Source organism: Lutra lutra, chromosome 8 (assembly GCF_902655055.1).
Source record: "Lutra lutra chromosome 8, mLutLut1.2, whole genome shotgun sequence".
Classification (NCBI taxonomy): Eukaryota; Metazoa; Chordata; class Mammalia; order Carnivora; family Mustelidae; genus Lutra; species Lutra lutra.
The window spans coordinates 14,414,469-14,437,923 of record NC_062285.1 but is presented as its reverse complement, the minus strand read 5'-3'; the positions used below and the strand labels follow the sequence as shown (position 1 = coordinate 14,437,923).

Sequence of the window (23,455 nt, the reverse complement as noted above, 5' to 3'; positions counted from 1 at the left end):
GCAGAAGCCTGACTTTTCCAGGCAGGACCATCTGCCCTGAGCTCCACCTGAAGAATGTTCATGCAGAGATCCTCCCTACGCCTACTCTGCTTCTAGAACCTCTCTACTGAAAGCTCAGTGCTTCAAAAAATTTACATGTGTATTTATGGACCTGGGCAGAATGAAAAAGAAAAGTGGTTACAAATATCCTTCCCTTCAAAGTAATAGCTCAAGAGTAGTCTTTTGGACTTAATTGGGTGGCTTTTAGTATTTTACTTGGGATAATTTTACTAGAATGGTCAGGCTGGGGACCTGGGAAGAGGCAGAAACACAGGAGGCTCCACAAGGCCAACTTCTGAACAAGTCTGCAGGTGCTACTATTCATACCACATTCAGAAAAAACGTCTTTTTTTGGTTTGGGGGTTGTTGTTGTTGTTTTTTCTTGATCCACTGCAGAGTGATAATGCAAGCAATATACTTTTTTTTTTTTAAGATTTTATTTATTGGAGAGAGAGGGTGCATAAGCAGGGGGGTGGCAGGCAGAGGGAGAGGGAGACCAGACTCCCTGCTGAGCAGGGAGCCCGAGGCGGAACTCGATTCCAGGACCCCCTTTGATGACCTGAGCTGAAGGCAGACACTTAACAGACTGAGCCACCCAGGCACCCTGTGAGCAATTTTCTTTGAATTTAGATTTGTCTATACTGGGGAGAAAAGAAAATCAAGCAGTGGACCTCACACACTACTTTTAATGTTTAAGAAAACATCTTTTCGGGGCACCTGGGTGGCTCAGTGGGTTAGGCCTCTGCCTTCGGCTAGGGTCATGATCTCGGCGTCCTGCGATCGAGTCCTCCATCAGGCTCTCTGCTCAGCGGGAAGCCTGCTTCCCCAGCCCCTACCTCTCTGCCTGCCTCTCTGCCTACTTATAATCTCTCTCTCTGTCAAATAAATAAATAAAATAAAATTAAATTAAAAAAAGAGGGCGCCTGGGTGGCTCAGTGGGTTAAAGCCTCTGCTTTTGGCTCGGGTCATGATCCCAGGGTCCTGGGATCGAGCCCCACATTGGGCTCTCTGCTTAGCAGGGAGCCTGCTTCCCCCTCTCTCTCTGCCTGCCTCTCTGCCTACTTGTGATCTCTCTCTGTCAAATAAATAAATAAAATCTTTAAAAAAAAAAAAAGAAAGAAAACATCTTTTCAAAAAGCTTACCACAAATAGACAGCTGCTTATTTTAAATATATATGGAATGTTCTCAGAGTGCCTGTACCCAAATGCCTATTTATTAAATAAAATGGGGGAAAAATTTTTTTTTAATAAATAAATAATTAAATAAAACAAAGCTTTCTGTATCAGACAGTACTTCAATGTGAACTCCTACAAATAGTGGGCATTCAGCCAGGCACTCTGCACACATTTACTGAGAACCCACTACATGCCAGACACTGTCTGAGAGGTCAAGGCACAGGACGGTCCCTATCATGAATAGGGCAGACCCACTCCTTGGCACACCCACTCCTTTCCACACCTTTGCCACTCTAACTGGATTTCTGGATTTTTCTCCTCATCTCTAACACAGAACTCATCTCCTCCAAACCATACACACTGTTTCCTATTTTTCATTCCTGTAACTGTCAGATGAAAAATTGCCACACACTTTCAGATGAAAAGATGTCTAAGTCCCCTCAGGGCTGAAACATATTTGCATATCAATGGCTCTACCTCCAACCCCAGTTAATTTGTTACGTATATAAACAAATAGGTAAAAAACTATCTCATTGGGAGCACCTGGGTGGCTCAGTGAGTTGAGCATCAGACACTTGATTTTGGCTCAGGTCATATGATCTCAGGGTCTGGGATCAACTGGCCCGTGTCAGACTCCGTGCTCAGTGGGGAGTCTGCTTGAGATTCTCTCTCTCTCTCCCTCAGCCCCTCCCCTCTGCTTGCTCTCTCTCTCAAATAAACAAATCTTAAAAAACAACAACAACAACTATCTCATCAAAATGCAGTTGCGCGGGCGCCTGGGTGGCTCAGTGGGTTAAGCCGCTGCCTTCGGCTCAGGTCATGATCTCAGGGTCCTGGGATCGAGTCCCGCATCGGGCTCTCTGCTCAGCAGGGAGCCTGCTTCCTTCTCTCTTTCTCTCTCTCTCTGCCTGCCTCTCTGTCTACTTGTGATCTCTCTCTGTCAAATAAATTAAAAAAAAAAATCTTAAAAAAAAAATGCAGTTGCGCAGTGGTAAACAATTGGTAATTTGGAAAGACTAAACACTTAACACATTGAAAACTTGATGAAGATTCAACGATAACAAAGTAGAATATTAATAGGGAGCGTTTCTCCATTCAGAGACATCTGGAAGCAACTGAAAGGGATACTTAGGAGAAATGGTATAAATGTCTATCAGTAAGGAGGATCTTAAAAAAATGCTTACAGAAAAACCATAGTTTTTGGTGACTGCTGAAGCAAAGTCATTGTTTTTTCTGTCTTTAATAAAGTGACAAGCTATTACAAACTTTAGCATAACACAAATTATTAACCCAAGTAAGCTTCAGGGGTTTTGTCTTGTGCCAAATTCCTCTACTCTCCAATCCTCAACTTTCGACAAAGGAAACCTGAAAAGGTACTTTGAAATACATTGCAAAATATGTCAACACCTAACTTTAGTGCCACTGTATCCTGCTGCTTGAGTCTAGCACTCTTAATACATAGTGAAAAGAGGCTGGGTTCTTTTTCCCTTCATTTATCAGGAAAATTAAAATTTAAAACACTGTGTGAGGGGCACCTGGGTAGCTCCGTTGGTTAAGCATCTGCCTTTGGCTTAGGTCATGATCTCGGGGTCCTGGGATCAACAAGCCCCATGTCGGGCTCCCTGCTCAGTGGAGAGCCTGCTCCTCCCTCTCCCTCTGCCTACACCGCCCCCATGCTCTCTCTGTTGCTAAATAAAATCTTAAAACAAAACAAAACAAAAAAACACAGTGTATCACTAAACCCAACCATCATGGGAGATGTAAAATGTGTGAAAAGAAGAAAAGAAAGGACTTAGACAAAGGTTTATCGAACCCTGACACCCACCTTTCACACAGCTTAAATGACATCTATACAAATGACTTAGACAAGAGGTAAATAACACTGTGAGAGCAGTTTTTGTTTCTGAACTCCTACTCAAGTTTTTTCAAGTGGGCGTATGTATTCCAAGAACGTGAATGTACCACGGAACTTCTTTAGTTCTCTCACGAACATAAGTCAAACTGTATTAATGTAAGCAGGAAGACTGAAAGGATTCACCCAAACCCCGATGCATTTTGGTTTCTCTGCCATCACGTATTGTCACAGGAGCACTTAACACTAACTAGTGTGCTGCTTATCCCTTTCAGAGAAGAGAAGGACAGATGTCTCCTTTCGGCTTTTGGTAGCAAGTACAGTTAACAGTTAACTAGGGAGCTGGGTTCTTTGGTAGAAGAACAACATACCCATAATTATTTAAACTCATAAATTTTTTAAAGGATTTTATTTATTTATTTGACAGACAGAGAGCACAAGTAGGCAGAGAGGCAGGCAGAGAGAGAGGAGGAAGCAGGCTCCCCACTGGGCAGAGAGCCGGATGCGGGGCTCGATCCCAGGACCCTGAGATCATGACCTGAGCTGAAGGCAGAGACTTTAACCCACTGAGCCACCCAGGAGCCCCTAAACTTATAGATTTTTAAAAATGGGTTTTGACTGCACATATATTAGCACTGAAAATGATCAAATATGCTATTTCTTCTCCCCGTCTGTTGTTACTTAATGGGAAATGGTGATGAAAACACCAAAAAGGAAGTAAGGCCAGGAGTGGGTTAAGCGGTACGGTGGTCTATATGCCCACCCATGTGAAGTAATTCAGTTTACATAGTGTCTCCAAAAAAATGCTTTAAGGATTTTCTTTTTTCTTTTTTTTTTATTTTTTATAAACATGTATTTTTATCCCCAGGGGTACAGGTCTGTGAATCGCCAGCTTTACACACTTCACAGCACTCACCATAGCACATACCCTCCCCAATGTCCATAACCCCACCCCCCAACCCCCCTCCCCCCATCAACCCTCAGTTTGTTTTGTGAAATTAAGAGTCACTTATGGTTTGTCTCCCTCCCTTTAAGGATTTTCTTGAATCCAAGAGACTGAGCCTCAGGTTATTCCTAACCTAGACAATCTCAAGAGTTCTTTCAAGGGTCCCAGTATGTTCTCAGACCTATTTGAGGCATCTCCTGGCATCCCAAACTGGAATTTTGGCCCTCAAGTTAGAAAAACCTCTATTTCTAGGGGTGCCTGGGTGGCTCAGTGGGTTAAAGCCTCTGCCTTCGGCTCAGGTCATGATCCCAGGGTCTTGGGATCGAGCCCCGAATCGGGCTCTCTGCTCAGCAAGGGAGCCTGCTTCCACCTCTCTCTCTCTCTGCCTGCCTCTCTGCCTACTTGTGATCTTTGCCTGTCAAATAAATAAATAAATAAAATCTTTTAAAAAAAAAAAGGAAAGAAAAGTCTATTTCTAGATAGTCAACCATCAGGCTAAAAATCTTTTTTTTTTTTAAGATTTTATTTATTTATTTGACAGAGAGACATCACAAGTAGGCAGAGAGGCAGGCAGAGAGAGAGGGGGAAGCAGGCTCCCCGCTGAGCAGAGAGCCCAATGCGGGGCTCCATCCCAGGACCCTGGGATCATGACCGAGCCGAAGGCAGAGGCTTTAACCCACTGAGCCACCCAGGCGCCCCGGGGCTAAAAATCTTCTGAAATGAAATGAAATAATGCATACAGGCATTATTTGTCTCCCTACCCATTGTCTATAATCCTTTAAAGTTAGCAAAGGGCCAAAATAAGCATCAGACTTTAATTTTTTTTAAGCCTAACAGATACCTAGAAATTCATTAGATATCATTTCCAAGATAGTTTGGGTCTCAGGATTGGTACAGAATGTTCAGTATTGACAATATCCATATGGAGCTATCCTCTTCACCGCTATTAAAAGCTCTATCTGCTATACACTTTAAGACTCTGCACACTATTGTCAATAATAAAACTAAATTACCTTCTCCTTCTTTGATAATATAAATGCACCAACCACTGGGCAATAAAAGGCCATATGATAGCAAAAGTTAATGTACCAGGAGACATCTCAAAGGGCCACCAAGATGGTCTCTGAGGAAATAAAATAAGCTAGTCACAAGTCTATTACACATTGCATGTATAAACATAAAAACATAGATATTTCCTAGTTTTGAAAATATAAAACTTAATAACAAACCTCAGTCCTGCTAAACAGAAGGGAGATATTCTGTATCTTAGAGCATAATTCAGTAAGCAGACTTTCAGGAGTACTTTAGACTTAAACACACAGCAAATATGTTTTACTTCAAAGCTCTTCAGGGTAGATTTCATTTGGAATACTTTAAGAACCTCATATAACCTAAATTCATTTTAAGTTACTTGAAACCTTGGGACTTAGATTTAAGGAAAGAATTTCTTACCTGTGAGGGAGGCTGATTACTGCTCTGTAATGTTGATGATTTTGCCTATAAATACAAATGAAAGTGATTCAGCTTTGACAAAAATGAGAAAAAAATATTAATTTTTCTATTTCTTATTTTTTTTTTAAAGGCTAAAATATTAGTTCATTCTGTGAACCATGCTTTGATTGTCCTGAAACCCATACTGGCCAGATAACAAGGTCCCTAAATTGGTCCCTAGCCAAATTAACACCTTTGACATTTTATATTTATAGTTCAAATTATATAAAATTATCAAAATAAAACCTCAAACTAATCAAAACCATTACTTCTTTTATACTGTTATTAAATTACCTAGTCAATTTTTCTTATTCTTTAATTTCAAAAAAAATTACCAATTTACAAACACATCTGAGAACCACAGCCTTGATTATTATGAAAATTATAAATCATATCTGAAGATCTGTTTTGAAAATTCATGTTAAGTTACACCACAAGAGGTATGATAAATATGAGAAATGAACTGTTAATGTTATAGGTTTGTTTTTAAATTTTTTCCAGCTTTATTAAGATATAATTTAAGCTATAATTAAGACATATATATGTGATGATTTGGTACATATATACATTGTGAAATGATTACTATAATCAAATTAATTAACACATTCCTCACCTCACATAGTTACATTTTCTGAGGGGAGAGACAGTGTCGGTTTTTTAATTAGATGTATAAACTAAGCAGAAAAATTTCAAATTAATTTAGGAAACTCATATTCCAACTTGGCTCATCCAGAAAACAAGTTTCTACACTAATTGTTGGAAATTTATTACTCTAGTTTCTCCATTTATTATAATTTCATAGAAATGGTATGAGGGGTGTCTGGGTGGCTCAGTTGGTTGAGCATCTGCCTTCAGCTCAGGTCATGGTCTCAGGGTCCTGGGATGGAGCCCCGCATTGGGCTTCCTGCTCAGCGGGGAGCCTGCTTCCCCCTCTCTCTCTGCCTGCCTCTCTGCCTACTTGTGATCTCTGTCTGTCAAATAAATAAAATCTTTTAAAAAACATGGTATGAAAATTAATAAGTTCATTCATTCAGTAAATATTTACTCAGCATCTATTCTGTACCAGTTACTACTCTGGGCATTAGAGACGCAACAGGGAGCAAAAATGACAAAAAGTGCTGCACTAATGGAGCTTATACTGTAATAGAGAGATACAAATAATAATGAGTAAATTCGTAAAATATATAGTATATCAGGTAGATTTAAATGCCATAAATAAAAATAAAACAGGAGGGAGGGAGGGTGGGAGAGAAGGAGGGAGGAAAAAAAGAAAAAAAAACAGGGAGAGGAGATGAGACATGTTGGAGGAGGAGTGTCTTGCGATTTTATTTATTTATTTTTTTTTATAAACATATATTTTTATCCCCAGGGGTACAGGTCTGTGAATCGCCAGGTTTACACACTTCACAGCACTCACCATAGCACATACCCTCCCCAATATCCATAACCCCATCTCCCCTCTCCCAACCCCCCTCCCCCCATCAACCCTCAGTTTGTTTTGTGAGATTAAGAGTCACTTATGGTTTGTCTCCCTCCCAATCCCATCTTGTTGTCTTGCGATTTTAAATAGAGTGATCAGGGAAGGCTTTGCTAACACAGGAGCAAAGACATCAACAAAGGAAACTGTATGCTCTGTGGCTAAGGGGGTGCAGGGTGCAGAGAACAATTGTCGGTACAGAGGGAACAGAAAGTGCAAAGACCCAGGGTGGGAGGGAGCCTGTGGGCAAGTTCAAGGCACAGCACAGAGGCCTGTGTGCTGAAACTAGGGAAGAAGTGGTGACAGGGAGACAGGCTTTACACTCCCTTGTTATAAGTAATATGATCTCAAGGACCCCAGGCCCCAGGATGACTCTACCCTACAGGTACAACTAAAGTAGTTCCCTCGAGATGTTGCGTTAGCTCTCACAGACCATTAAGGTGTTGAAGAAGAGTATAATCAAATTACAAGTGCTGAAAGCATCCAGACAAGGTAATGATCTTTTATGATACTAGTTGTAATTGTACCTTGTAGGCATAACGATGTATTTTAAAGATTTACTTATTCACTTGAAAGGGAGAGTGCACACATGCAAGCAGGCAGTGGGGCGGGACATAGGGAGAGAGAATGCTGGGCAGATTGCCTCTGAGCACAGAGCCCAGTGGGGAGTCCATTGTGGGGCTCGATCCCACAACCCTGAGATCAAGACTGAGCCAAAACCAAGAGTCAGATGCTCAACTGACTGAACCACTTAAGACGCCCCAATGCTTAACAATATTTAACCAGGAATTTACCTTAAGGGTACATAAAGGACAGATTTATAAAACTGGGCTCCCTGGTATATGTTGACTTAACCAAGGTCACATTAATCGGTGTGATTTTGAATGGAATTTGAGGTGACCAAATCCCAATATGATGACACTATTCGTCATTAAAGCAGCAACTACTGGGGCGCCTGGGTGGCTCAGTGGGTTAAAGCCTCTGCCTTTGGCTCAGGTCATGATCCCAGGGTCCTGGGATCAAGCCTCACATCAGGCTCTCTGCCCGGAGCAAGCCTGCTTCCCTTCCTCTCTCTCTGCCTGCCTCTCTGCCTACTTGTGATCTCTGTCTGTCAAATAAATAATAAATAAAAAAAATCTTTTAAAAAAATAAATAAAGCAGCAATTACTAACAAATACTAAGGTAGAGTCAGAACTATTAAATGTTAACTATTAGCGGATTTTTTTCCAAAGTAATAAAGGGTCTGAAAGGCAAATGAAGATTCCTAAGGACACTTGCTTCCATCTAAGTAGCACTGGGACTAGCTGTATAACAAGCATTGTGATTTTTTGCTTTAATGATATTTATCCAAACATGATGTTGAAAAAAAAAAAGTCAGTGACACGTGTGAAAGCATAGTACAGAAGACTTTCTTCAAGGGACCTTCTTCATGGGTACAGGGGGCTTCTACGGTAGGAGGAGACAGAAGGGGCTCAACTCTCAGTGCAGCATGGGCAAGGGGAATTCCATGTCAGGGAGTAGGGCTGGGATCAGTGGATGGAAAATTCCTAATAGGAAACATCAGGGGTAAGGTAGATTCTAGCTAAACCGACCTAACAGGATTGTTGTGAAGTCGGGCCAGAGTGATCTCAGACATGACCAGGGAGCCGGTGGAGGATGAGGAGCCCAGCTAGTCAAACTGACTGGGCAAGATTCTTGATAAAACCGGATTGTACATGGAAGAAGAGAAGACACGGGCCTAAAAGAACATTCAGGAGTCTGATTCAAGTTTTGTCGAGCAATGAACCTTTGTCACTATCACTGGCTTTCACATAATTTAGATGTTCTGTTCACCATTCTATTGCTAGATTAAAGTAAGGATTACTGAATTTTTAAAAGGAAAAATCCCAGATAGCTATAACCATTGCAAAGAAAATATGAAGACAGAGAATTATCTAAGTGAGGACCTCTCTCAGGCTGTGAACTTCCTGAGGGAAGAAAAAACCACGCTGGCTTACTATCATTGCTATTACAGTCACTCATCATCTCATGGGACAATATGTAAATGTCACAGGAGTGTTCCAGGCACTGTACTATGCATTTTACTTCACCTTCTGAACTTTGAGACAGGCATTATGAAGCAGGCATCACTAGTATTTCCATTTTTTTTTAAGATTTTATTTATTTATTTGACAGACAGGGATCACAAGTAGGCAGAGAGGCAGGCAGAGAGAGAGGAGGAAGCAGGCTCCCTGCTGAGCAGAGAGCCCGATGCGGGGCTCGATCCCAGGACCCTGAGATCATGACCTGAGCCGAAGGCAGAGGCTTTAACCCACTGAGCCACCCAGGCGCCCCTAGTATTTCCATTTTATAGATAAGGAAACTGAGGCACAGCGAAGTAAAAACACCTGACTGAAGACCACACAGCGGAGCCAGGATTTGAATCCAGGTAGTTCGTTCCAAGCTCTGCCACATAGTGCTGTCTCCCCTTTCCTTTACATGTCTACTGCCTAGAAAAGTATCTGGCGTGTACCCATTCAACGAATATTTATGCGGCGCCTGGGTCCCTCACTCAGTGAAGCATCTGCCTTCAGCTCGGGTCATGATCCCAGGGTCCTGGGATCAAGCCCCACATCAGGGTCTCTGCTCAGCGGAGATCCTGCTTCTCCCTCTCCCTCTGCCTGCCACTCTGCCTACTTGTGCTCTCTATCTCCCTGCCAAATAAATAAAATCTTTATAAAAAAATATATGTATAACTATATTTATTGAGTGAATGAACCTCAGGCAGCTTACTGTGATGGAAAGTGCACTGCATGAGAAATCTGAAAAGTTTAGTTACAGAGCTGGCTCTGCCACTAATGTCACCTTCTTTGTCTGCTGAACTAGGGGTACCGAACTAAGTTTCCTTTAGTTCTATCATCAATTTATTTCTTTTATTCATCCAAATGAATTATGCAAATTTTAGGGGAAAAGTCCTTAACATGTTAGCATCTTTTTTCTATTTGCTTTATGTAAGCTAAGAATAAAAAAGAAAACTAAAAATCCAAAGGATTTTTAGCAGAATTTCAATACCATTAGAGACATTAAACATTTACAAAATACTCTAAAAAAGTCATAGAATAGGGGCTGCTTCTTCCTCTGCCTGCCATTCCCCCTGCTTTGCTTGCTCACTCTCTCTCTCTGACAAATGAATAGATAATATCTGGGGAAAAAAAATTTTAAAAGCCTGACCCAAAAGCTAAGTGCTACTTAATAGAAAATTTTTCGAGTGTAAAATTACCAGTACCATGTTGGAGGCAAAGTAGGGTATTTAATATCAGAAGAATAAGAGAAAAAGAGCTGATAAGAGGACCCTGGCTGGCTCAGTCATTGGAGTGTTGGTCTCTTGATGCTGGGGTTGAGGGTTCGAGCCCCAAGTTGGATGAACAGATTACTTGAAAATAAAATCCTTTTTTTTCTTTAAGATTTTATTTATTTATTTGAGAGAGAGCGCATAAGCAGAGGTAGGGGCAGAGGGAGAGGAAGAAGCAGACTCCATGCTGAGGAGGGTGCCTGATGCGGGGCTCGATCCCAGGACTCTGGGATCAAGACTGAGCCAAAGGCAGATGCTTAACCGACTGAGCCACCCAGGCGTCCCAGGCCCATCTTATCTTTTTCAAGATTTTTTTAAAACTAATCTCTATACCCAACATAGGGATCAAATTTACAACCCTGAGATCAGGAGTCACATGCTCTACTAACTGAGTCAGCCAGGCACCCCTGGGTCAGGCTCTTACTTAAGTAAACAATATTTTCAAAGGTAGATCCTTTTTATTTAATTTTTAAAATTACTTTATTTTTTTTAAGTAATCTCTCTGCCCTAGCTGGGACTTGAACTTATAACCCAGACATCAAGCATTGCATCCTCTACCGACTGAGCCAGCCAAGCACCCCTAAGGCCTTTTTATTTTTAATCATTACATTACATTGATTTGTGTAAATCTGATCAACACAGGTTATACTTTGATGGTATTTTACAGGATCAGCAGTAAAAGAAGACAAATTCAAAAGCTCACCTGTGAAGCCGTTAGCGTTTCCAGTTTATGAAGTCTCTGAAGGACGTTCTGCATGTCCTCCTGCAAGCGCATGAGGACAAGAGCTATCTGTTCATTGAGGCTGCCTCTTGACCCTCTGTCGGAGCCCCAGCGTTCCCCATCACCTCCGCTTCCTACTTGCCGACCCTTGGATCCTTCGCTCATGTGTGGCATTCTATGCCCTATTTTAAGAGAGCAAAATAAGGTACTTTTATTTTTTTTAAGATTTCTTTTAAGATTTAAGGTATCTATTTGAGATAGAGATTTTATTTATCTATTGGAGAGAGAGTGAGCATGAGCAGGGAGGAGAGGGAGAAGTAGGTTCCCCAGGAGCAGGGAGCCCGATGCGGGCTCCATCTCAGGACCATCTCAGGATCCATCTCGGGATCATGATGCAAGCTGAAGGCAGACACCCAACCAGCTAGGCCACCCAGGAGCCTCAAGGTAGTCTTAAATAATTCTTATAAAAGTAGCAACAGTGCACTTTACTCATTTCCCTCGTTATTTCTTTGAGGTCTAAATCTCCAAAGCGGAGTGCAAGCAATCAGGACATACAAAAAATACTGGGAGCAAAATAGTAGGTACATAAGCTTCTGTTTATATTGATATACCCGAAGTTTTCCTTGCTAAGGTTTTATAATGTACTTAGTACACTAGTACATGACTAAATGCATATAATTCACACATAATTTATATATTTGGGGTGCATTCTCAAAAATTCCTTACTAATAAGGTAAAAAGATGGAAAAAATTTGAAGACTGCATTTTTTTTTTTTTTAAGATTTTATTTATCTATTTGTCAGAGAGAGAGACCATGAGCAAGCACAAGTGGGGCAGCAGCAGGGAGAGGGAGAGGGAGAAGCAGGCTCTCTGCTGAGCAAGGAGCCTGACATGGGGCCCAATCCCACGACCCTGGGATCATGACCTGAGCCGAAGGCAGACGCTTAACTGACTGAGCCACCCAGGGGTCCCTGAAGACTGCTTTTTTAGAGTATTAAAAGCTACACTAAATAGCTATGTTTTCCTTTTTGGTCATTTTTTATTTCATTGCATTATAAATCTCTCAAGAGGTTTTTTTAATGTATTTTTCTTGTTATAGATTCTACTTATCACTACTATTAAGATTTTGTTATTTAACCATCCATTATTTTTCCTCTACATATATTTATAGAACTGGCATTACTCCTAACACAAGATTTTGGGTTCTTTTAAAAAAAAAATCATCAACATTTACCTGCATCATTAAATTTTATTTCAAAAACACTGCAACAGCTACATAAATTAATTCCCCATAAGATCATGAAGTAATTTACATAATTATTATCCAACTTTGGATAATTAGGATATTTCCAAATTTTTGTGCTTATAGATTACACTGTCATGAATGCCTTTCTTGCCCAAATTTCTACTGACTTCTTTAGGAAAAAGAGAATCAAAAAAGAATTACTGGGTCAAAGGATGACAACTTTGTAGAGGTTCTTTGTTGTTGTTGTTTATCTGTTTGTTTTTATTTTAAGATTTTTTATTTACTTATTTATTTTTTTTTAAAGATTTTATTTATTTATTTGACAGAGAGAAATCACAAGTAGGCAGAGAGGCAGGCAGAGAGAGAGGAGGAAGCAGGCTCCCCGCTGAGCAGAAAGCCTGACGCGGGCCTCGAACCCAGGACCTGGGATCATGACCTGAGCCGAAGGAAGAGGCTTTAACCCACTGAGCCACGCAGGCACCCAGTTTCGTTTTGTTTTAAACAATAAAGAGGAACCTGTTTATCTCATTGCCCTGAAGCAGAAGCAGGATTCCCAAAGGTAAGCTTGCATTGAGCAGTGTTTTTGTAAAAGTGGTCTTGTTAGAGAAACGGAATTGGGGCTGTTTGCCAGGTTAAACCCCAAAGAGAACACTGAGGTGCTTGATGTCATTTTAAGAAGACTTCTACTCTTGCGTTGAAAGGAAGTAAGTTTTGAAGTGGTTCTTCAAGAAAGGACCACTTCATCTACTGGTATGGAATTTACAAGGGGGAAAAAAGTGGGAAATCTGGTCAGAGGCTTAGTTTTTTCCTGCATCCTTAAGAGATTAAGATATTCTGTGAGAGCCTGTCAGTGGCTATGCAAGACCCTAGAGAATTACTCCCATCTCTGCTCACTTTACTATATTAGCTTTCAAACCAGCCCTCACAAAGACAGGATCAATCAGACCATTCCCAAGTTACAGTGATCTCCACCTCCAGCCACTCAACCCAGTTACTCAATTTTTTTCTTTTGGAGCACTTATCACCATTTGCAACCAAACTGAATTATTTACTTATTCACTGTCAGCTCCCCTTTACTAGAACAGGAGCTCTGTGGAAGGAGAGACAGTCTCATTCTCTTCAGCATCCCCAGGAACCCAGAACAGAGCCTGACAAAGAACAGCTCAATAATATTTCTTCAATGCTGAGGCAGATTTACTGCGAAGCTCATGAAGTTTAACTTCAGGGTCTGGCACTTTATGGACCCCTGTGATTGCCTGGAGTTGTGCTATTTTATAGGTTGGGTGAAGTCAGGTTATAAATAGGAAGCCCTTCACACATACAATTTTGGTAAATTGCTTCAGGGAAGGCACTTGAATCCAAGGCTCTAAAAATACGTTGTGATCTTTCTCTTCTTTGTTAAATATGTACAATTTGGTGCATGTGTAAATGGCTATTGTTTAAACAATAATTTTCTTTTTTCTTTAAAAGACTTTATTTACTTATTTGAGAGTGTGTGTGCACGAGAAAGTGTAAGAGCAGGGGGGAGGGGAGCAGGAGGGAAGGGGGCAGATGGGAGGGGCAAAGCTTGAGGGAGAAGCAGACTCCCCACTGAGCATGGACTCCATCCCAGGGCCCCAGGATCCTGACATGAGCCAAAGGTAGACACTTAACCAACTGAGCCACCCAGGTGCCCTAAATGATAATTTTAATACCATTAATTCTCTCTTTTTACCCCCATGTCTTCATTTGTTTTATATAGATTTTTTCAACCAGATGCACAGATAATCCTTCAACTTTTTATGATCTCATAAAATTATACACAGATTCTCCTTTTTTTTAAGGGTACAACATAATGATTCAATATTTGTATATATTGCAAAATAATCACCACAATAAGTCCAATTAACATCTGTCATCATACAGTAACAGATTTTTTTTTCTTGTGATGATAACTTTTAAGATTTACTATCTTAGCAAATTTCAAATATGCAATACACTACGATTAATTACAGTCACCATGCTGTATATTATATCCCTATGACTTATTTCTTTTATAACTGCAAGTTTTTACTTTTTTTTTTTTAAGATTTTCTTTCTTAATTTGAGCGAGAGAGTGAGAGAGAGCATGAGGAGGTAAGAAGGTCAGAGGGAGAAGCAGACTCCCCATGGAGCCAGGAGCCCGATGCAGGACTCGATACCAGGACTCCAGGATCATGACTGAGCCGAAGGCAGTTACTTAACCAACTGAGCTACCCAGGCAACCTACCTTTTGATCCTTGATGCATTTCGCATCCCCCCACCCCACCTCTGCCTCTGGCAATCATCAATCTATCTATCCTCTATAAGCCAGGTCTTTTTTTTTTAAGCTTGTCTCTTTTTTTAGACTCTACAAATGAGATCATACGGTATTTGTCTTTCTATTAATTCTCTTTTTTTGACAGTACCTATTCATTCCTAACTATGAACAATTATAAATTAATATATACTTTATATATTATATAAATATATAAATTTATATTATATATAGTATACTTAATATATACTTTTCTTCTTTTCTTCCCCATTCAACTCTATTCTATTACCTGATCCCATTATTCTTAATGTTTACCTTCGTATTGTTAAATGTTCTTTTATTTTTACTACTTGATTTGTTAGCTTTAAATGCTATCATTTAAGTAGGGAAATGAGGAAAAGACAGAATTCACATTTTTACCTACAGTAGCAAATAAAAGCAGAAATGCAACTGGAGGAACCAGTTAGTGATTGTTCGGGGGAAGAGGGAGTGACAGAACATAAAGATGGCTACCTCAAAAAACTGTGTAAAACATGTAGAAATAGGAATATTCCCTGCCCCCCAACTCATACCTTCAGAGACAAACTACTATGCCTTGTAGAGTCAAAGGAGAGAACCAGGAGTAAAGAAAAATTGGTCAGATGTTACATAAGGATAATTTATAACATTCCCTTTCTAAATGGATAGTTCTAATGTCTCTCCTACCTGAAACTTTCCCGTTTTTTCCCATTTTACTAGTTTATAAAGAGACTCAGTGAGAAGAAAAAACAATACACACCTCTCCCTCTTCGGACATTAGAGAATTCCTCGTTTTCTCCACCCCTTCTCTCACGGTGTGGCGCTCCACTGTTACTTCGGCCATCTTCTCCTCCACGCTTTACTTCACCTTTTCCTTCAACTGCTACCACCAGCATATCCCCAATGTTGCCATTTCCAGGAGATCCTTCTTCAGGAAAAGCAGAATTTTCCAAGGGCTTATTGGGATCACCACCCAAGTAATATCGAAGTGGTCCACTGTTTGATGTAAAGCTGTCTAAAGACTACGGATTTAAAACAACACTTAGTTAAAAGCTATAAACATAAGTTTCTATAATAATAGAAGAATTACTGTTTTTATAAAACTTATATGAAAAAAGTTATGACAGGAAATACTTTTCTAAAGAGTTACTCAATTCATCTTCTGCCTTTTATATAGGGAAGAAATGGGACAGAAATGATTTACCCATGAGCAAAGAATTGAGGAATTTTGGCAATGAACTGTTCTAATGGGTCAGTGTTCATCCAAGAGACTTTTTAAAAATGTCGATTCTTATTCTAGTTACTATGCTAAACTCTAAGAATATGAAGAAAGAGGTAAAATCTCTGTCTGCAAGAGGCTTCTAGTCTTGAAAAGGGAGTAAAGAAGTCAGATCATTACAGCATAGTTTGGTGTTACGAAAAAGACGGACAAGGGGTATTTGCCACAGGAAGTGAAGGCTTCCTCGACGAAATGGTATGAAGGTATAGTAATGATCTCAGCCTGTACCAATGGAGTAGAGGCAGGACAGAGGGTGATTTGAGAACTTTTGAGATTACAGAATCAATGGGAGTTGAAGACTGAATGTGGGAAGTAAGGGAAAGGAAAAGACCAGATGGTTTTGTGATACTCACCAAGATAAGAATACAGAGAACAAAGAGGTTTCAGGGGAACAGAAAGAAACAATGATATAGTTACAGATAAATATAAATTGAGGTTCTTAGGCATATGTTTAATAGGGCAGTTAGAATTCAGAGATAGAGGTTGGAGATAACAGGTTTAGAAACAGCAGCATGTGAGCGATGGCAGAAAGCAAGGGAGTAGTAACTAGGGATATATTCCTGACACCAAATTTAAGGGGTCAAAAGAGGAAGAAAAAATTGAAATTGAGGTATTATACAAAGGGAGGAATATATCGGAATGGTGTATATGGCAAATATTTCTAAGTTGTACATAGCTTATTGGAAATTTAAGAAAACAACATTTGTTACCATTAAAAAGAATCTTGGAAATCTAATCCACCTAACAAAATTCCAAGTATACTGGTCTGTATTGGTCTGCTTGTTTGCAATGATGTCAGGAGGATATGTATATATAAAAAATATTTCCTATCTCAAATATCTTTTTCAGTTTCAGAACAGCACTTCCAACCTAATCTCTATTCCACTAAATGGTTATTCTAGAATCATTTTCTATTTTTAGCTTCTACAAAGCAATTATTCAATCTTTCAAAATTTCAACCTTTCAGAAAGGGATCTATAAGCTATATAACTTATTTAAGCTGAACTGAAAACAGAAACTGTGAAATAAAAAACTGACTTTCTTTCAAACAATAATTTGTTAAGTGAGATGAGCCCCTTGAAAGCATGAGGTCTTAAACCCATTAGATGCAATGCTTTCACACCATAAACCCTAGGTAAGGACAGACATTACTGTATCCAAACATTACTGTATCCAAAAAGTGCTACACACCTGACACCAATCAGAATGGCTGGGTAACAAGTGCTAGTGAGGATATGGAGAAAGGAGAACCCTGGTGCACTGTTGGTAGGAATGTAAATTGGTGCAGCTACTATGGAAAACAGTATGGAGGTTCTTTAAATAACTAAAAATAGAAATACCAAACGTTCCAGTAATACCACGACTGGATATTAAACCAAAGAAAAGGAACATACTAATTTGAAAAGATACATGCACCTCTATTTTATGGCGGCATTACAAAAGCCAAGATATAGAAGCAGTCCAAATGTCCAATAAAATGAATGGATAAAGAAAATATGGTGTGTGTATATACATATATATACATACAATAGAACATCTATTGGCCATAAAAGAAGAATGAAATCTGGCCATTCTCAACAAAATGGATGGACCTAAAGGGTATCAGGTTAAGTGAAATAAGTCAGACAGAGAAAGATAAATACTGCATGATTTCAGTTATGTATGGAATCTAAAAAACAAACAAACAAAAGCCAAACAACTCTTACATACAGAAAACAAACTGGTGGTTGCTAAAGGGGAGGTAGATGTGGCGGGGATGGGTGAAATAGATAAAGGGGATGAACAGGTACAAACTTCCAGCTATAAAATAAATAAGTCTCAGAGGTGGAAAGTATAGCATAAGAAATAGAGTCAATAATATTGTGATAGAGTTGTATGGTGACTACACTTATCATGGTGAGCACCAAGGAAGTAACATATAGAATCACTGAATCAACATGTTGTACACTAAAACTAATATAGATAGTATTGTATGTTAATTACACTTTAAAAAAAAAAGTCAGGGGCCCCTGAATGGCTCTGTGGGTTAAAGCCTCTGCCTTCAGCTCATGTCATGATCCCAGAGTCCCAGGATGGAGCCCCACACTGGGCTCCCTGCTCAGCAGGGAGCCTGCTTCCCTTCCCCTCTCTCTGCCTGCCTCTCTGCCTACTGTGATCTCTGTCTGTTAAATAAATAAATAAAATCTTAAAAAAAGAAAAAAAAGTCAGTGTGAAAAACAGATTTATTTGAAACTTATGCACTTTTCTTGACTGTCAATCAATGTTTCAAACATAGGGACTAGTTTTAAGAGTTTACCCTCTGCCTCCCCGATTCCACCTCCCTCAGAATATTTAAAATACAAATATGTTACAGATTATAATATTTAAATATTTTTGAATATTCAGGAATATTATATATTTTTAAAGTCACAAAAATAATTTAAATAGAAATGCTTAAATATTTTATGGGTTATTTTCAAAGTGACAAAGAACGTGTACCTGTGCTATTAAAAGAAGTTGAGGTGCCTGTGTGCCTCAGTCAATTATTGGTCCAACTCGTGATTTTGGCCCAGGTCATAGTCTAGGGATGGTGAGACTGGGCCCCGCGTCGGGGCTTGCATTGGGTGTGGAGTCGGCTTGAGGTTCTGTCTTTCCCTCTCTGCTTGCCCCTTCCCCTTACCTAGCACATGTGTCCTCTCTCTCTCAAAAAAAATTTTTAATAAAAATAAAAATTAGAATTAAAAAATAATAAAAAATAAATAATAGAAGTTATGCACTGAATTCTGATATATCACTTTGAAAATTTACCAATTAAAAAATGTCATTTTTACCTCTTCTTGTCCAAATTGTTCCATGGAATCACAGTAAACTTCACTGTCTGAATCACTTGTCAAATGCTGAATTCCTGAAACATCTTCAACATGATCATCATTTATTTCTAAAAATGAACAAATGTCCAGGTGGAATTATTATTCTCTAATTGAAGAAAAATGCATTTATTCCATTCTCAAAATTTATCAGCTCTATATTATTTTCATACTGGAGACAAATTTGATTTATTAAGCCATATTTTTTCTTTTAACATGACAAAACTTTAAATTTAGTTGATAATTTTTATTTGAAACGATTATAAAGTAGTTTATCATGCAATTACTGTCCATATCGAATCATACTAAACTTAATAACCTTGTAAGAGAAAACTGACTACCAGCTAGGAGGCCTAAACTGGTATGCAACTATTCAAGTTCAGTTGTTATAGTTGATGAATATATTTCCTGGTTTCTTAACTGAATTGCAGCAATGTTCATAATTCATCAAATACATACTATAGGCTCACTTCTAGAGTCCTAAGATATGAAAAGACCATGACTTATCTTGCTGAATGGAGAGCAAAGGCATCATATAATCAGAGGTTTAGGTTAAAAGAAACATCAGGAATAAAAGTAAAAAACTTTCAAATTTTTATTTTAAAATGCCATATGAAAACACAATAACAAATGTCTCAATAAATATAAAAGTTGCCCCTAATTCACTATCTTTCAAAGCTATTCACCCTTATAATATTAATAATCCCTAAGACATTATTGAAAAAGAGGTTTTTTATGGGAATTTTTTCTTTCCTTCCTCCCTTCCTCCCTTCCTCTCTCTTTCCCTCCTTCTCTCTCTCTCTCCCCCTTCTTCTTTCTTTTCTTCAGTAGGCTCCATGCCTAGTACAGAGCCCGATGTGGGCTCACAACCCTGAAACCAAGACCCAAGCCAAGATCAAGAGTCGAACACCCAATTGACTGAACCACCCAGCTGCCCTCTTAATAAGAGGTTTTTAAATTCGAAACTACTCCTAAACATCCTAATATAACGAAAACAATATGCCATTCACAGGAAAGAGGCTGGACAGATAACTATTATGGGACAATACCTTGGTGAATGCAGACAGCAGTTTTTCCAGTTTGCTCCAAGTTTTCATCTACAGCCTTTATTTCTTCAGCACTTCCGCTACTCAAAGAAGAACCGGCATGAATGTCATTCTGTGTATCCCGAGCAGAGCTGTCTTCATCATAGCCATTAGTAACAATGATTTCCAAATTCTTATGGTCTGCAGATTTCCTCATCATTTTCTTATCTACTATAAGAAAGTAGGGAGATTCATAAAGTTCATAGCAGGTCAACTTCTGTATATATGTCCTAATAGCAAGTAATCATTTCTCCAACCCAGCATAATCCCTTTGATCATTTCCGACTTGGATCAGAGAGATAGCGTACTCTCTGAAAAGGGGTTTATTGTATGCTAAGAGCACACTCAAAACTGCTTCAGTTCGGGGCACCTGGGTGGCTCAGTGGGTTAAAGCCTCTGCCTTCGGCTCGGGTCATGGTCCCAGTGTCCTGGGATCGAGCCCCGCGTCGGGCTCTGTGCTCTGCAGGGAGCCTGCTTCCCCCTCTCTCTCTATCTGTCTGCCTCTCTGCCTACTTGTGATCTCTGTCTGACAAATAAATAAATAAAATCTTAAAAAAAAAAACTGCTTCAGTTCCCTGTCAGACTTCTAGAAGCTATTTTATTTTATTTTAAGTAGGCTCCACACCCAACATGGGGCTAGAACTCACAACCCCAAGATCAAGAGTCACATGCTCTACCAACTGAGCCAGTGAGGCTTCCCTAGAACAACCTCTCAAGATCCTTACACTCTCTCAAGTATAGGCAAATTGCCCTACAAGACGCAGCAGTACAAAGGGGTCCACACAGTCAATAAAAATATCCTTCAAAGAAGGTATTATTTGCCACATTTTACTAGAAATGCCTTTACTAGAAAGTAAAGGCAAAACTAAGTTGTGCCATTTGTTTTAGTGCCTTCCTGCCTCCACTTTCTCAAATAGTCTTCCCAAGAATTACTGGTACTCTTACTAACAAGGCCCCCCAGTGCAGTACCCCATGACTCCAATGTTCCCTCTTCAAAACTTCCAGTATCCAATTCTCTGGAGTCCATTCTATTCTTGATAAGGTCTTGAGAGTTTAACCTGTCTCCTCTCCTTGGTAATGTATGGATAGTCATATTTGGAAAAATACCTAAAATGAATACACTTCTTTTTTTTTTTTTAAGATTTTATTTATTTATTTGACAGAGAGAGAGAGAGATCACAAGTAGGCAGAGAGGCAGGCAGAGAGAGAGGGGAAGCAGGCTCGCCACTGAGCAGAGAGCCCGATGTGGGGCTCGGCTCGATCCCAGGTCCCTGGGATCATGACCAGAGCCAAAGTCAGAGGCTTAACCCACTGAGCCACCCAGGCACCCCAAATACATTTCTTTTTGTTTGTTTAAGTAAACTCTATGCTCGACATGGGGCTTGAACTCAGGGCTCTGAGAGCAGCAGTTCACATGCTCTACTGACTGAGTCAGCCAGGCCCTCCATAAAATGAGTACATTTCTAACAAAGCATTTCAGGCATCACCTTTAGAGAAGTAGTCTATTCTTGTTAGTCTTCAAGTCCATCTATTCTGTCTATGCATGAAGCTGACTGTCCCTGTACTTTTGGCCCGCAAAGAACTTGGTTATAAGATCAACAGCCCACATCCCACCATACACACTATTCTCATACAACACCAGATCAGCCCAAACCACTCCATATTGTTAAATTATTAGCTCATCATCCAAAGATTACCATTATCACTTTGTTCTGCTCCTTTCACTTCTTGGTCCTCTTCTTCCTCAGATTCAGCTCCACTATCACTGCTTTCAGCTTTACCATTAACAGTTTTGGCATTTGGAGTAGAAGTTAGAACATTACCAAGATCTAAAATACGAAATGATCACTTAATCGCTAGTGCTCTAACATACTATAAAGCTGTAATTTACAAATAATACTGTCATTTACAAATAACTACTACAATAATTTTGAAGACTTAAAATTTTGACATATAATTACTAGTGTTCTTTTCTTAGACTATAAGTATACATATATTCCATAAATAAACTTCTTCAAGTATCAGTTTACAACAAAAAAATCAGTTTACAAAAAGGCTATCTTAAATCCTTTCTAAACAAGACAGAACATAATGTTATTTTTAAGATAATTATCAATCAAAACAGTAAAGTTAGAGATGGGCGATCTTCTTTATATATAGTAAATGAAGAGGCAGTTGCTATATGCTAGCATATTGAAAACATGAATACAATAATCTCACCAATTTATAATTGAACTACATTTAAAAATTTTTATCCTTTTATTACCTCTAAGGCTTTATATTTATCTTTTTTTAAAAGCATCAGTTAATACAATCAATCACTTAAAAAGGCACATACATTGTCCTACTGGCCAGTCATATGTTGAGAGTAAATACATCAAAACTTCTCAAACATTAACATGCATGGGAGATCCAGATAAAATGCAGATTCCGAATCTGTAAGTCTGGAGTGATGTAAGATTCTGCATTTCTGTAAAGCTTCCCATGATGCCAATACTGTTGGTTACTGGACTTCATTTTGAGACACAGGGAATTCCATTTCCACCACTCTTTAAGATAATAAAGGCCTCCTACATGGCTACTGGTCAAGAACAGTGGTCTCCCTCCATAAACTTTTGGGCTCATTCTTACTTACTCAAATGCATTTTGGATGGTTCCCTGCATCCCAAAGAACATATTAAATTTCAAAATCTCCATACATCTTAAACAGGAACAAAAGAGTAAGAACTCAACTCCACCATTGCCATTGTGTTCTACTCTCTCTTCGAGAACCATGCAGCATCATGGTTTATGAACTTCCTTGTTTTTTTCCCTGACAACCAGGAAAAGCAAGACTAACAAAAACAAAAACAAACAAAAAACAAGGAAAAAAAAAACTAACCAAAAACAAACCAAAAAACCGAGAAACAAAAAGCCCACCACTCACGGACATCTACAACAAAACTGAGCAACAGGGAATCTCCTAAACCCCCATCAAATGGATGGTTGTAGCAAAACTACTTGACCACAGTAATAGCATCATCACAGCAGTTCTGCGAGAGGTGTAGAAAGCACACAGAATTACTAGCAAACCTGACTCAACATCCAAAAATCAGTTAATGTAATATACCAAACTAACAGCATAAAGGGCAAAAGCCACATGATTATCATAATAGATGCAGATAAAGCATCTGACAAAAATAAAATACTTCTCATGATAATAATGCTGAAGAAATTAAAAATGCAAGAGAATTTCCTCAATCTGCTAAAGAGCATCTACAAAAATTCACAATGAGCATCAAAATTAATCTTAAATGACTAAACATTTTTTTGTTCCTATAAGAAGAAGACAAAGATGTCTGCTTTTGCCATCTCTCTTTAATATGATATGTGACATTCTTTTTTTTTTTTAAGATTTTATTTATTTATTTGACAGAGAGAAATCACAAGTAAGCAGAGAGGCAGGCAGAGAGAGAGGAGGAAGCAGGCTCCCTGCTGAGCAGAAAGCCCGATGCGGGGCTCGAACCCAGGACCTGGGATCATGACCTGAGCCAAAGGCAGCGGCTCAACCCACTGAGCCACCCAGGCGCCCCGATATTTGACATTCTTGCCACAGCAATTAAACAAGAAAAATAAATAAAAGGCATGCAGATTGAAAAGGAAAAAGTAAAAAAGTCTGTTTTCAAATGACATG

General features: G+C 39.2%; 1 protein-coding gene across 6 annotated transcripts in view; it reads right to left on the bottom strand.

The window, feature by feature from the left end:
* Window positions 1-23,455, bottom strand: part of ACBD5 (acyl-CoA binding domain containing 5) — a 45,715-nt gene that overhangs the window by 3,571 nt on the left and 18,689 nt on the right. For 4 of the 6 annotated variants that reach the window (XM_047741635.1, XM_047741631.1, XM_047741633.1 and 1 more), the window contains 7 exons: window positions 21,480-21,611; window positions 19,747-19,953; window positions 18,662-18,768; window positions 15,333-15,594; window positions 11,016-11,215; window positions 5,466-5,510; window positions 5,027-5,136 (listed from right to left, as the gene is read on the bottom strand). In XM_047741635.1, the coding sequence (XP_047597591.1) occupies window positions 5,027-5,136; window positions 5,466-5,510; window positions 11,016-11,215; window positions 15,333-15,594; window positions 18,662-18,768; window positions 19,747-19,953; window positions 21,480-21,611 (1,063 nt within the window). The remainder of the gene's footprint in view (window positions 1-5,026; window positions 5,137-5,465; window positions 5,511-11,015; window positions 11,216-15,332; window positions 15,595-18,661; window positions 18,769-19,746; window positions 19,954-21,479; window positions 21,612-23,455) is intronic. The other 2 variants (XM_047741632.1, XM_047741634.1) reach the window with 1 other exon arrangement.